The sequence below is a fragment of the Zalophus californianus genome, chromosome 2 (genome assembly GCF_009762305.2).
Source record: "Zalophus californianus isolate mZalCal1 chromosome 2, mZalCal1.pri.v2, whole genome shotgun sequence".
NCBI lineage: Eukaryota > Metazoa > Chordata > Mammalia > Carnivora > Otariidae > Zalophus > Zalophus californianus.
The window spans coordinates 19,095,788-19,110,313 of record NC_045596.1 but is presented as its reverse complement, the minus strand read 5'-3'; the positions used below and the strand labels follow the sequence as shown (position 1 = coordinate 19,110,313).

The following is a 14,526-nucleotide window of genomic DNA, read 5'->3' as shown; positions in this document are numbered from 1 at the left end:
TGTTTTTCGGTGATATCTAGTACCTTGAGTTTGTTATGTATTCAATATGTATGTCATCTTAAAACAGTGCACCTGCATTAGCCTTCATTGTCTCGGGGTAGAAGCTGAGAAATAAGAAAAAAAAATTTAAAAGCTCCAGAAATGAACATTTCTGCTAATAGCGTGTCAGTATTTTTCCCTTACTCCACGGACATTCTTGGTCTCAAATGCAAACTGCACAACCCAGGCACTAGGGTTGGAATCCAGTGTTTATTCAAAAAGGCACCCTAAGGTAGCTGGAGTGGAAATGCTACATGTATGAAAAAAGGCAGCCAGGAAACTCAGCTGATCTAGACACAGCAGCAGCAACTGTATTTACTAACACTTGTTTTCTGGGAGCCTATGAGAGAAATGGAAATAATTAGAGAACCTGAAAGGGTGGTATTTTCTTCCTTGTTTTCCTTATAAGGAGCAAAGCACATTGCAGTAACACTTCGGGAGCTGGTGTTCCCTCCTGCCACGGGAATAGCCGATTCCTCGGTAGAGGAGTTTGTTTATACCTTAACAAATACAGACTTTTGTTGATTAAACAGGAAAAAAAAAATCGCTTGCCCCATTCTCTGCTTTCAAACACTTCCCCCAATTAGAAAATGTCTCATAAAAATGCATCATGTGATAAGCTCTTGCTTTAGTCCCAAACCGAGCTAGAGTCCACTGGAGGTCTTCGAATTTGAATCCTTAGGGAGTGCACGTTTTAGCGAAGAGTATAGTTACTCTGTCCTGAAACAGGCAGCTTTGCCACTTGCTTGTTTTGGAAGGAAAATAAATTAAAAAAAGATTGCAGGGGATTTTAGTTATTATATGGCCAGGGCTCCGTTTTGAGTCTGTGGCATTCAAAGCTGGCTTTAATCACAGCATGATGCTTGAAGCCTCCAAAAAGTCCAAGTGTTTCCTTTCTTTCTTTCTTCTTTCCGTTTTTTTTTTTTTTAAACGTTACTTCACTGAGGCAGAGGGCTGCCTTTGAGTGACGTCACGAGTTTGAGCAGCAAGCTGCAAGGAGAAGGGAGGCTGGGTGAGTGACAGCCCAGCCTACTTTTTAATAGCTTTGTCATGTGACTGGGGACTGTAGTAAGACAGGTGCCTTCAGTTCACTCTCAGTAAGGGGCTGGTTGCCTGCATGAGTGTGTGCTCTGTGTCACTGTGGATTGGAGTTGAAAAAGCTTGACTGGCGTCATTCAGGAGCTGGATGGCGTGGGACATGTGCAACCAGGACTCTGTATGGAGTGACATCGAGGTGAGCTGGGGCTGGGCTGGGCATTGCAGGAAGGACTGGAGAGCTTCCCTCCCTTCCGATGCACTGATTCCTGTAGGGGGGGAAGGGCTTGGACAAGGAGAGGAGGCAGAAAAGTAGCCCGGGCAGGAGCTTTTGGAAGGGAATCTCAATCTTATCTTAACTCCAATAAGTTTGCTATTTTAAGGTGGCTCTGAGATCCCTTGAGCAAATCAAAGCTTAGCTGCTGTCACCCATATCTGTTGCAGTTGGAAACTCTTTCCATGTGCCTTTGGCTCTGTTTCTACTCATATGCAATATTTATGCTCTAAGATATTGATATGAATCAGAAGCTGAAGTCTTTCCAGTGGTGTTTAGTGGCCCGGTTGGAAAAATGCCATTTCTATTTATAATAAGTTGAAGATAAAAATATTAAAATGGATGTGCTCAAATATAGTCAGTTTTGACTCTAGTCCGGATTTTTTTTTTTTTCCCTCTCTGTTCATCAGACAGAGAACTCACAAAATCCTAAATAATCCTGCTAGGCTATTTTAGATTGCTTTCCCCACAGCACACAAAACAACGAAGCTGATTCCCTTAAAACACCTATATGTGGTGGAAAGATTTGGTCAGCAAATAAAAAATACATCTCTGCCTTACGATGCAAGGTTTTCCATTAGTGTCGGTGGCAGGGAAGCCAATGGTTAAATCTCTCTGTACCACGGAGAGCTGCCTGAAGCCGGAGAGAGGAGTTTATGCAGGGCTGTGTGTGGGGCTGCTCGCTGCTTGTGTAAAAATAGACGGCAATACATCAATTCCACAGTCTCTGCTGGCCACAATTCATACAGGGGGAGAAAAGCAAGCCGTTTCCTCATAATCTCTGGAGCCTCCAGTGACTAACGGGGGGACGGAGGACCGCGGCGTGTTTGCATTCAGCACAATGGAATGTTCTCGGAAAGTTTGGGCAACTTGGGGAAAGAAGCTAAACTTTCTGTGGACCGTGATGAGCTGGAACCCAGTTGCATTGCACGGGGGATCGGAGCAGCTAACAATGAGTCTGGCAGAGAGAGGGCTGCCAGTGCTTCCTCTGGGTAGCTGGGGGCACGTAGGGTGAGGGGGAGGATCAAGTGCCACACGTGATTTGGTTAAATAAGATGTCCATGTGGTGCAGCGATACACATCTAAAGTGCAAATAATTTGGCCGGGGCTGCCTGCGAACGCATTTCTCCTCTCTAGTGAGCCATGCCCTGCGTTCTTAACTCTTTACCGGATTTGCACAAGTGGGCTCGGCTTGCCCTCTCCTGCCCTGGCAGATGGTCCTTGCGGATCCTGCTTGTCCTTATCTTGTCGTGGTTTCTTGGTAAGGTGGGAGAGATCTGGGTGATTCGTATGTCCTGTCGCTCTTCTGAGTCAGGGTTATAAGTGGCTTCAAAGTCCTCATTGTCTTGGAGTAGCCGGAGTGTCCTGTGGCTGGTTGTCTGGCTGCCAGTGTGGGGGCTCAGCTGCTATAGTTTCATTTTTCCATCTTGTCTTATTCCTGATGCTGTTGGGAGTTGATATGGAAATATGGAGGATTTGTTTTAATCACTGGGATTCCTGCAGTCATTTTCAAGGAAGCGTCAGAGCTAATTTAGAACAGGGGCCCTTTTATGTTTTTCCGAAGGAGGTGAGTTCCCGGGCTAAGTGTCCAGCGGTGGATTGAGTTGTCGGGCGGCTGAGACTGGCCAGTCACCTCTCTGTTGCACGGTAGACAGCAAGCTGCTAGAAGCCTTGCCTTCGCGGTGGCCGCTCTGGGAATCACCTCGGCCAGTCTAACCTATTACGAGCAGCAGGTAGCAGAAGCAGCTTTCATTTTTTGAATCATTAATGTTTGCTGTCATCCTAAAACGTATTATGCCCTTTTGCACATAATGACAGGACAGCGCAGTGGTTAATAAGGGCCTCTATCACTATAGCTACTCGGAGTCCCCAGTGTTTCACAGTTTAATGAAGGTGATGTACAATAAGGTTACCAAGATTGATAGAGACAATTCACATGACATGCACTCCACGAAGACTGTCATTCTTTACTGCCCCCCGCCCTACTCCCTTGTCCCTGTCCTCACTAATTTTTTCCCTAAGAAGTAAGAATTCTTTTTTCATTAATATAATAAATGTGGCCAAGTCCACTCTTTCTTCTCTCTCTTTAAAATTTACCATCAATGGCACAAAAACCTCCGAAAGGTTAATGGAGAATTATACTTAATTATGATGATTCATTATCATCAGTGCAGTTAAGCTAATTTATTGTCTGCTCCTTAACTAAGAGAAAAGTCTGTTGGGGTGAAAAAACGTACAATAATTAGCCTTTTGTGTTTAGTGACTGCTTTATCCTCTTAAATCTTATTATAAAATTAAGGCTACGGTTGGGAAATAGCTGTCATAGTTGCAAAGAGGCAGTAGAATGTGTCTCTGTAATTGCAATAAAGCTCACCTGTTACAGATGTATAGGGAAGCAGTAAATACCAACATGTCAGATGAGGACAGTTACAGGGCTCGGACTGTTAAGTCTGGCATCATCCAAAGGCCAAATATAAATTAATAACAGGAACACCTGCTACCACTAATGTGTTTTAGATTATCAGGATAATGGCACATTCAGAAACCCTGATTTTATTAGCATGTCAACATTGGCAAGAGCACATGCACATTTTCAACCATAACATAAGAGCAAAAACGAGAGAGAAAGAGAGGAAAGGAAAGAAGTGTGTGAGTTACAGCCCAGCAAAATGACAGAAATTGATCTGGTCTTTTTAATGGTTTTCAAAAGTTACTTACAAAATGCACGTTCCCGAAAGGGTGAAGGATTTTGAACGAGCCATGCCTGGAGAAGGCAGTGAAGGAGAGAGACAGCAAGAAGTTGCTCACCAATCCGTAGGGCATTCCAGCATTCCAAAGCACGGTTCCTAAGTTGTGCTCTCCATGACAGGAACTTAAGCCAGTTGGAGAGCTCCTGTGTTTCCTACCCTCGTTTGATTTTTTTGTTGTTGTTGCTGTTTTTGTTGTTTATGCTTTTCTGGTTAAGGACTAGCCCTCAATGCAGTCCTAGGGGGTTTTGCACCATTGAAAAAAGTTATCCCCTGGTCTCTGGATTGATGGTGCTGTGGAAGAGTTAACACCGTGTGTTTGTCCTCGGAGGATAAGCAATGTGGGCATGTATGGAGCCTGAGAAGTGTTACACCCATAACAGAATGAGAACATTGTACCAGAACAAAATCTTCTCCCCAGCCCGGCCCCCGCTTCCTTATAAACCTAGTCAAGTATACTGATCTGCAACTTGGGGCTACCTCGGGTAATAAAAACGGAATGACCAATAAAATGATAAGGAAAGAGTTTAGGTGGAGGGGCTTGCCCTTTCTTTTTGCATCACCTGTGTGCCCTCAGTTTGGGATCTCACTGGGGCCTGGCGGTCTTAGGGAAGAATCACAGTCATCTTCAGGCTGCTCCTAGCCTCCCCGTACCAACTGCTGACTCCATTACCCAGTACCTACTTCTCAGCGTGGTGCTTATGATCATGCTGCTGCATATGACCCATGTAATGTAGCCTGCCAGGGATGACAGGGGTGCTCGGGAAAAAAATCTGCATAAAACTTATTTTATTCAAAACCTAAATGTCAAGCGGGATCTTCAGCTTCATGCCCAACTGCTGCCTGGATGTGAGCAACTCCACAGCATCTCTCCTGACCTTGGAAGGTAGGGCCGTGAGGGTGCCACCTCAGAGTGTGTGCCTGCTGATTTAGACACCTTGGCTTGCAGGTGGATAAAGTCCTGGGGCTCTGGCATCCTCAGGCCCCCGCGGTAGGAAACTTCAGCAGGGTTCTTCACAGGATGCAGTGAGGAAATCAGCAGTCAGATGGCCAATTTGGGGTTAGAAGACCACTTCTTCAATCAGGTGGTCCACCTTTTTTCAAAAAGCCACAGTGTGGGACAACTGAAAGGCCACCCTACTCCATGCAAGGAAGTGGAAGACTATTCCAATCTGAAATAGCCTTGCTGACAAACAGCTCAGCCATAGTATGGGCTATGTTCAACCTCTCAATAGATTGAAATCATGTAAAAACTCCAAAGAAGAAGAGTTCTTTTGAATTCACTTCAGCATAGTTTAAGAATACATAAATGATGAAAAATATATATATAATTGTGGAGTGCTATAGTGGTTTTTCCTTTGTAGATGTCAGGCAATCCCGATCATACTGCACACACACCCCAACACACATGACTTGCAACATAAACATAGGGAAAGATGTAAAGATCATATAGAAAAACTTATGACTTTTGTCTCTATCTCAAGGAACTTGTTTTTGGCCTGTTCAAGATGATGTGCTAAAGCTCATGAAAAGTCAAATTGAGAGTAAAAGATTAAAATAACGATTCAAGAGAACCATAGACAAGTAAAAAGGCTTGCGTCATTTGTTGCTAACGGAATTATGTGGATTGCAAAGGTTAAAAGGGGTGTAAATGGGTAAAGTTTTCCTGGTAGAGTTCTTACGCTTTTATTTTTCATTGAGTGATTGTTTATTTTGTTTCTATTATGTGGGATGGCAAATCCAAGGTAAAATCAAGTTTGTATCCTTCCCTCAAGAGATTATACTCAGGGTAGAGTAAAATTTTGCATATGTTTAACCAGAAAACAACTTGAAACTCAAACTCAAGCACTAACCGTCAAAAAAGGTACAGATTCAGTTGATTGCTAACTGGAAGAATCAGAGAGGGCTTCATGGAAACATGGCACTTACCATGAATTTGGAGGCAGAATTTTGGATGGAATAGATCAGGCACAGTATCCTTTTAGAGCAAAGTAAGTAAAGGAATTTAGGTTTTTTTCTTTTTTTTTTTTTTTTTTTTTTCTGGTGACTAAAACCCTGGAAACCAGCTTTGGTGGTGTGGTTGAATTAGCCAGGCTTAATTCCTATCACATGCTATTGCAGTTTAATAAATTCCTGCAGTTAATGAAAGCTTTTTTCCCCCCTGCCTCCTACAGTGTGCCGCTCTGGTTGGTGAAGACCAGCCTCTTTGCCCAGATCTTCCTGAACTTGACCTTTCTGAACTAGACGTGAACGACTTGGATACAGACAGCTTTCTGGGTGGACTCAAGTGGTGCAGTGACCAATCAGAAATAATATCCAATCAGTACAACAATGAGCCTTCAAACATATTTGAGGTAAGGGCGTCCCTTGGTCAAAATTAATTTCTCATCGAACTTGGCTTGGGCCACAATATGATTATTGGCCTGAGAGCATAATGCATTCTTACTTTGCTGTCATCAAAAGACTTTTTATCACAGGTAGGCACTTCCAATTTTGTGGAAAAGCAATGTTTGCAAAATAAATGGATTTTGTTGTTGTTGTTTTGAGAATTAAGGGGCTAAGGGCCCCCAATAGAGTGTATTAAACTGTGTTGAAATACTAAGAGTGTTGTGAAAGAATTAGTGACAAAGAAGAACAAAAGTCTAAACCTGTTTATTCCTGTCTATTTCCCACAGAAAAGGGCCTAATGTAAATTAATGTGAAATGTAAAATAATGCGTTTTTTTAATCCAAGAGAGTAGATGTTTACCTTTATTTGCCTCACAAAGTAAGTGAGCAGTTATTCTTATTGTTATTTTGTGATCATACCTCTGATTTCTGTCTGTCATAGAAACTTCTAAACCCAGCTACTCTAATATTTACTTATAAATTAGTAAAAATTCGCTTACCTTTCAATAGTGAAAATTACTTCCCAGGCTCCAGACTCTTATTATAAGCCTACCCTATAATAAGGAATGTTAATCTACTCCTATTAAAGTGTTACTTTGAAAAAAAGTTCTTTCTCACAAGATCAGCACTCATTTACTTGAAAATAAGCGGTTTCTTGTAGGGACAGACATCGAGTGCTCTGGCAAACGAATTGAATAAAGATCGTCAAATCAACTACTTTTCAATATCACAGCCATGCACACCTCTGTCATCATCTGACTTCTTCTCCCTAACATGTGCCAGGCTCTATGCAAAGCCCTTGGAGTGTATTTTTTAATCCCACCAGCAGAGACATTTCTTAAACCTCAGTGTATTTGGTTGAAATCTTGAGTCATTAAGAAAGCCAATTTTACAATATTTATCGAGTTTTTCCAGCACCCAGCACATAAAAGCCACTGAATAAATGTTTATTGAGTCATTAAGAAAACCAATTTTACAATATTTACCGGGGTTTTTCAGCACCCAGCACACAGAAGGTGTTGAATAAATGTGTGTTGACTAATGAGTGAATAGTGACTATAGTAGTATTAATAACAATAATAATGAATGATAACAACAGTGGCCACCATTTGGAGAGCCCCGGGCTCTATATGTGTCTTCTCACAGTTCCCTCAAAACAGCCTATTTTTTAGGTACCCTGAGTGTCATTCCCACTTTGCCTATGCAGACATGGAGTCTCAGGTTAAGTGATTTTCTCCAGGGCACACAGTTGACAAATGAAGACCAGAGAATTGAATCCCAAATTGATCTGACTTTCCAGTCTGTATCACTGATAAAAAAAACAGAGTAACAGTGAGGTTGGGTGACCACCATCCTTTACAAAGACGTACCAAGCCGCCGCTTTGCTGAATGTATTTAAAGATAGAATGGACTCGTGCCTTTCAGTGTTGGTTGACGTGGAAGCCGGGATCACTGGGGGGTTGGGGGGAGCTGGGGTGGCTGTAGGTTCTGGCCACAGCTAAGATTTTCTAAGATGTCTGAACAGAGTCTTAAAAGAGCGCTCAAGGCGGGGGAGTCGGGGCTGCGGAGAAGGAGCCCTGAAGGACTGTGGTTTAGTTACACTTCCCAGGCTTCTCAGCCGGGTCTTAGAAAGTTCATGTGAGGACTTGGCTAGTTAGAACTGGTAAATTGAACATTCCTCATTCAGTACGCTTGTCAGGCGACAGGCCCGTTTAAGTCATGCTGCATTAAATAAACAGTACTTTAAAAAATGTCATCTCTGTAGGCCTCTTATCTAAAAATCGGCTATTCCATGTTGGGTGATTGCCATGCATTTTGCAGATGACGGGTAGGGAATTACTAATTGGTTGGTGGTGGCGGGGAGGGTTGGTCAGTGCCTCCCTGGTGGGCTAGTTTCAAAAACTCCCTTCTTCATGACCTTGTGTCCCCATGTTTCGGTGTTGTGGCCCCTGCGTGGGGTCCTTCTCATTTACACCTCTAGGAGACTTGGTTCACCAGCTAGTTATATATAGATGCTTTAATCTGTACGAAGACACCCCTTTTGCTTCCCCGTATCACTTTCTACCACTGATAGAATTGTTTTCAGTGCTCTAAAACACAAGGTTCATTTAATTTAATTTCTCATTAGCTCATTTTAAACCAGTGACTCTCAACTCAGAGCAGTTTTGCCCCCCAAGGGACGTGTAGCAGTGTCTGGAGATGGGTTTGATGTTTAGGACTGAAGGCAAGAGGCTGCTCCTGGCATTTCGTGGGTGGAGACCAGGGTTGTTGCTAACTAACCCACAGGGCCCGGGACAGCTTCCCACAACAAAGAACTGTTCAGCTCTAAAATGACAGTAGTGCTGAGGTTGAGAATCCCTAAAAAAAAAAAGTCACTGAAATTCCCTTTTATGAAACACCGAAGATGGACTGATCAGCTTTGAGAGAGAAGATAGAGTATTGTTAAGAGACAGGATATGAAGAATCAGAAGCCACAGAGAATTATGGGGATGCCCAGGGCCCTGGGACTGAGATGTCAGGAACTCTCTTAGTGACAGTGAAAGTGACCGTTGAGATAACCTGTAAGAGTTTTCTCTGATGTCACAAACCTCATTCTTCTTTGTCTGTGCAAAGGGTAAGGCCGTATGTGGCAATCCTGTGACAGGGCAGCAGCTTCCCGAGCATTTGCATACAGCCAAGATGCTTCTACTCTTTGCCCTCTAGCGTTAAACTCAGACATCTCTTTTATAATGGGAGAAAAAAAAAAAGTGTGTGTGGAGCATACACTTTGAAAATTGTCTCTCCCTGGGAGAGAGGTCCACGGGCAGCTCAGTAACCCTTGATGGGCCACAGCTTTGTGGTGCTTCCTCCAAAGCTGCCTTCCCCCCGACCCCACGCCCCACCCCCAAAGCCCTTCCAAGAGCCTGTGCCTTTAAGCCTCTCCCCGTGGACTTTACCCGTGCTCACTTTCTTCCAGTTCTCAAAGCCCTGCCTCATCACATTTGTGAAGGCTTTGTACTTGAGCAAGCCAAACAATCATGGTTTCCGCCACCTCTGATCTGCCAGTAACAAGCATGATCTACCTCTGATTCCCAGAATGAAATGAGGCCCCAAGCGGTTCAACACTTTCCCTGACTCCAGTAGCACATTGATGACACCCCTGGAAACTGGCCACAGGATTTCTGAATTCTAATCAAAGCAGAGAGAAATGGGTGTTTAGAGATACAGATAGGATATAGGTAGTCTATGGATAGTAGAGCCAAATTTTAAAATCTTGGGAGTAAATAGAAATTTCTGCCTTGGGCCGCTTTCGTAAATTTGAATCTAAGTTTAATTTTTATTTGACTTTATTTTTTTTAAGATTTATTTATTTTAGAGAGAGCGAGAGAGCACACGAGCAGGGGGAGGGGCAGAGGGAGAGGGAGAGAATCCCAAGCAGACTCCCCGTTGAGCGCGGAGCCTGACGCGGGGATCCATCTCACCATCCCAAGATCATGACCTGAGCCGAAATCAAGAGCCATCCGCTTCACTGACTGAGCCACCCAGGCACCCCTGTTTTTATTTGACTTTAAGAGAAAAGAAGAACGTAATTGAATGGCCCACTTCGGGAAAGAGTGAATTCCTCAGTGGGAGCGAGGGGTGCCAATATCCAATTGTCCACGTTGGTTGAGAAACTGGACACACAAACACCAATCTCTGTTTGCACAACCTGTGTTGGACGTGTAAATGCAGGTGACCAGGTTTTATTCAGAAGCCACGTAGAAAAACAGGACACAGGCTTTTATAGGTGCAGCCTCCAGTGAATCTGATCCATGTGTCAGGAAAACAGGATGCTGTCTCTGAGGTGGTTGGTAGCAAGATTTATGTTTCAGAATATTGCAACATAACTTCCTTCCCTCTCTTGCCTTTGTGCATTGTTTGAAGAAGGAGAATAAAGGAGTGCTTTTACAGCATGGCAGTATATAAAGATGGGTGGCCTGGGATTAGTTTAAATAGCACACTGGCCCTTCTGGTCACTGTGGGCCACCTTGTCCCTGCTTCATTTAGACATCTGCTTTCGATGCCTCCTTGACACACCTGAATGAGCATCTTCCATTCATTTGTCTGTTACTTCTGAATGCAGCCACTGGGGTTCTTTAGAACACGGCAAGTGAGAATATTGTTGTCTCTAGGTCATGACTCATAATATGTTCTGAAGTCTGCCTTTGCTAATGGAGAGAGAAGCACCCACAGCTGCAGCCAACATTCAGATCAAGTGATCACGGGGATGCTCAGTAAGGTCTGATACTGTGGACTTCTGTGGGAGACAAAGCGCGGGGTGGTGTCCCGTTATCTGTCTATCATGCCAACAAGGGGATGGTGGTTGGAAGCTTTCAAGAATACCTGGTTATTCTGATGGGACTGCAAGTGAGTTGATATTTCTTCATGTGACTTTCAGTTGTAGTCTCATTTTTTTTTTTTCTAAAATGGGCGTATATTACGTACTTATCAAAAAGTTTCCAAAAACTTGGCTATTCAAATGACTGTGAGCATTTGGGGAGCAGGACCTTGCTTGTCTTGTTCACTGAAGTTTTTCTAGGTAGTTTGTTAGAAAACAACAGAAAGTAAGTACTCAAAAAATATTTGGGACTAAAGGCATGAATTGACCATCGCATATTTAGTGATGATGTGAGCTACATTAGGTAATATATAATTACATATAAAGCACAAAGGATCTGTTTCCTAAAGAACCCTAAACCTAGTTTGAGAGGTCAAGTGAAGAAGTGTGAAACAATTAGCAAACAATGCAAGACTGCGTATACATGTGTACATATATAGATGTTTATTAGCAATTGAAAATAATCTAACACTGTATATTCATGTATATGTGTACGTGTATATTTAGATACATGGAGTTATATATATTATATATATATATTAGCAATTGCAAGACTGTGTGTATGCATATATACACATATACATGTGTGTGTATGTGCATGTGTATCCTCGCTAAGGAGGGAAGCAGCAAGAATAACATCAACAGGAGTGATACAAGAATAAGAGTGAAGTGTTTTCATAGCAGGGGTATGAAGGTGAGAAGCTCAGTTTACCCAAAGTGAAATATGTACTGATGGGAACACAGCGGTAGGAGAAACAGGTTTGGATTTAGGGTGGGTACACAATTACAGCAGACCGTGAGAACCCAATTGGGAGTGTTTAGAGTTTGCACCGTGGGAAATAGGGTGCCAGTGAAGATTTTTAGCAGGAGAACAATCTGATGGAGATCGTGTTTAAGAGTGTATTAATTGCCATTGTTGTAAGCACTGTGGGCAAGCAGAAATTGGACAGCAGGCCCTGCTGCATTCCGAACCCCATGCAATGCAGGTGCAGGGAAGGGACAAGGTGACAGCAGAGGGCCTGGTGTCCAGGGAACAAAGACTTGAAACACCACGAAGGAAAATTCCATCAGCCCTGATGAATATGAGTTTGGTTAGAGAGGGAGGTGGCAACGAATGCTAACTCAAAAATATTCCAAAGAGAATCCGAACTTCCTGGATATCTTCCTGGTTACGTTTCTGCTCACCTTTAGGAGCTGAAGTACTTTCTTAAGACTTGTGAATCATTTGATAAAGGGGCTCTCCGTCTCTCTGCTGCCTCCAGGGCAGAACATATTTAACCCAATCCACAAATTTACGTGGTGTCTGCTTTTTTTCAGTTGTCTCCTTAGAGGAAATTCTGCAGCCTTCCATGGTAATGAATTCCTGCTCCTTGCTCAGCCTGTGGTCAGACAGACTTTTCTATGAATGGCAAACCTCTTGGAATTTTAACAAAACAACAGAGACAAAAATCTGTGTCAAAACAACCCCACCTTAATCAAGAGAATAAATTCTCCTTTGTTATTTCGGAGACACTGAATTAGTTTACAATAATCACTTCTTCGAGATTTCTGGAATTTCCAATTTGCAATCAATAAATGTTTGTCATTTGAATTAAATTTACAGCCCCCAACCATATTTTTGCCACACTTGGCAATGACACTTAACGGAGAACATCGACTTCAAGGAAGAAAATAATAGCCATTTAAGTGGGGAGATAATTGGCTGTAACATAAGAACATTGAAAAATGTTGAAACTCATGGAGACTTATGGAGTATTTTAAAAATTTATGTTGTACTTATCTTTGCATTTGTAGTCTACCACAAAATTCCAAATTCTGGGTATAAATCAGTTAGATGTTCATCTTGGAGAGTCACAAATCAGGAAGCAACAATCTGACCCAGCCTGTGTGCTGCTTTATTTTCAGCCTCTACTGTCGGCTTATCTTGCAAGGGGACTAAATAGTGTTTTGTGGGCATGTGCGCGCGTGCGTGCGTGTGTGGTCATCTACACACCTCAGTTAATGACTATTTTAGAATTCTTGCCTTGATAACATCTGCCTTATCTGGGGAATATCTGGTTTATCACCCTATTTCCTCCCTGCCATTATGCTGACCACTGAAAAAATATGGCTCAGGAGTTCTGACCCACAGGGCTATGTCTATTGGCATCAAACCCCACTAATAAATAGTAAGTCGCAGGTGCTGGTTACATGAACATCTTCTACCATCACCAACTTTCCTGGGGTTTGCTTTTGTTAATGTAAGTTGTGGTTACAAGAGATGGGATTGGCTGCTATTTGTCATGGAAGTCGATCTGGTTCTTAGCCACTTGCAATTTGGAAAGTGAGAATCTGTATGTTTCATTAGGCACAATGATTATAGAACGTGCCATTTTGTGTATGGCGGGTTTTTTGTTTTGTTTTGTTTTTGTTTTTGTTTTTGACTAGAGACCAATTATTTATTTCATGTCAGATACTCTAGGTGCTCCCAGATGCAGGTGAACCATTTTATGGGCATAGATTGGGCTTTTCCCACCTTCTGAATTCTCCAGAGGGTCATTTACCTAAAAATAACTCTGCCTACATTTCTTTGGGGCCAGAAAAGTGGAGACCCACATTCACGAGGAGAAAAACCTAGGGAGGAATCAGGAAAAAGTGGCTCATTGCCTCTTAGATTTACTTGAAAGATATTAGCGTAGGTTAAAGTAATCAGGATTCAGGATGCTGGATCAGACAAACTGTTTGTATAGCAATGGTGTATGCTTGTATAGTAGCCTTACACATATGTGTGTCTGTTTGTCCATGTCTCCCTGTCTATATGCAATGCTGTGGAGACACAGCCCAGCAGATGGCTCACCTCTGAATGAAATCAACACACAAAGCAGATAAAAAGATGAACTTTCGAGACTGCATTGTTAAACAGAGAGCCAAATTGCTCTTCTACTCTTCCCTATCCCAGACTTCACATTTTTAACAAGGTTAATTTGTCCCTATAATTATGTGCCTATTCTTTTAGCAATGAAAACTTTTATTGTGGGTTTTACAAAATGAATTGCCTGCAATGTAAAACAATTTTCTAAGGACCTTGTTTTTTTTTTTTTCCTTCTTCTTTAACCTGTGAGGTTACTCTCAAGATTGTGCACTCTGACATATAGTTTTGAAAGCAAAGCAGAGATACTGTATTTTACTGTAGCCTGCCAAAGATGCTGAATTACAAGTAGCTAGGATGAGAGCTAGGAAAAGGGGAAGAGAGGTACACAATGAAATAAATACTCTCATTCTTGGCAAGGGCAAAATTTTATGAAGATAAATGACTTCTTATCCATTATGCCATTTGTCCCAAAACAATGATCGGAGATACTTTTGGGCCTTTTCTGTTCCCAAGTAATAGAATAATTTGCATAGGTGGAGATTCTAAACACTATTACCTTGTAGATCTGCCCATCTCCATTACTACTGCAAGTTATTCATTCAAGGTTTGTGGCTGGATGGGTTAATGAATTACCAGATCTTGCGTAAAATGACTTGGCCTGACTTTTAAACGACTACTTTTTTTTTTTTTTTTTGGCCAGTCTTGTGATTGGTGTTAATTGGCTCTAGAGACCAAGCCTCCTATAGAGTTTTTTTTTTCCTTTTTTTCCCCAGAAGTATCTTTGTTTCATATTCCCCCCCTTCCCTTTTTCATCCTCTTCCAAACTTATGCTCAGA

At 42.4% G+C, this 14,526-nt stretch overlaps 1 protein-coding gene across 8 annotated transcripts in view; it reads left to right on the top strand.

Annotated features, from left to right (window-relative positions):
- Positions 1–14,526, top strand: part of PPARGC1A (PPARG coactivator 1 alpha) — a 638,991-nt gene that overhangs the window by 538,779 nt on the left and 85,686 nt on the right. For 3 of the 8 annotated variants that reach the window (XM_027599464.2, XM_027599466.1, XM_027599471.1), the window contains one exon: positions 6,270–6,449. The exons of 1 other annotated variant lie outside the window; for it this stretch is intronic. In XM_027599464.2, coding sequence (XP_027455265.1) covers positions 6,270–6,449 — 180 coding nt within the window. Of the gene's footprint in view, positions 1–970; positions 1,274–2,502; positions 2,610–6,269; positions 6,450–10,693; positions 10,869–14,526 lie in introns of those variants that run through there. 4 more of the 8 variants (XM_027599465.1, XM_027599468.1, XM_027599470.1 and 1 more) reach the window with 4 other exon arrangements.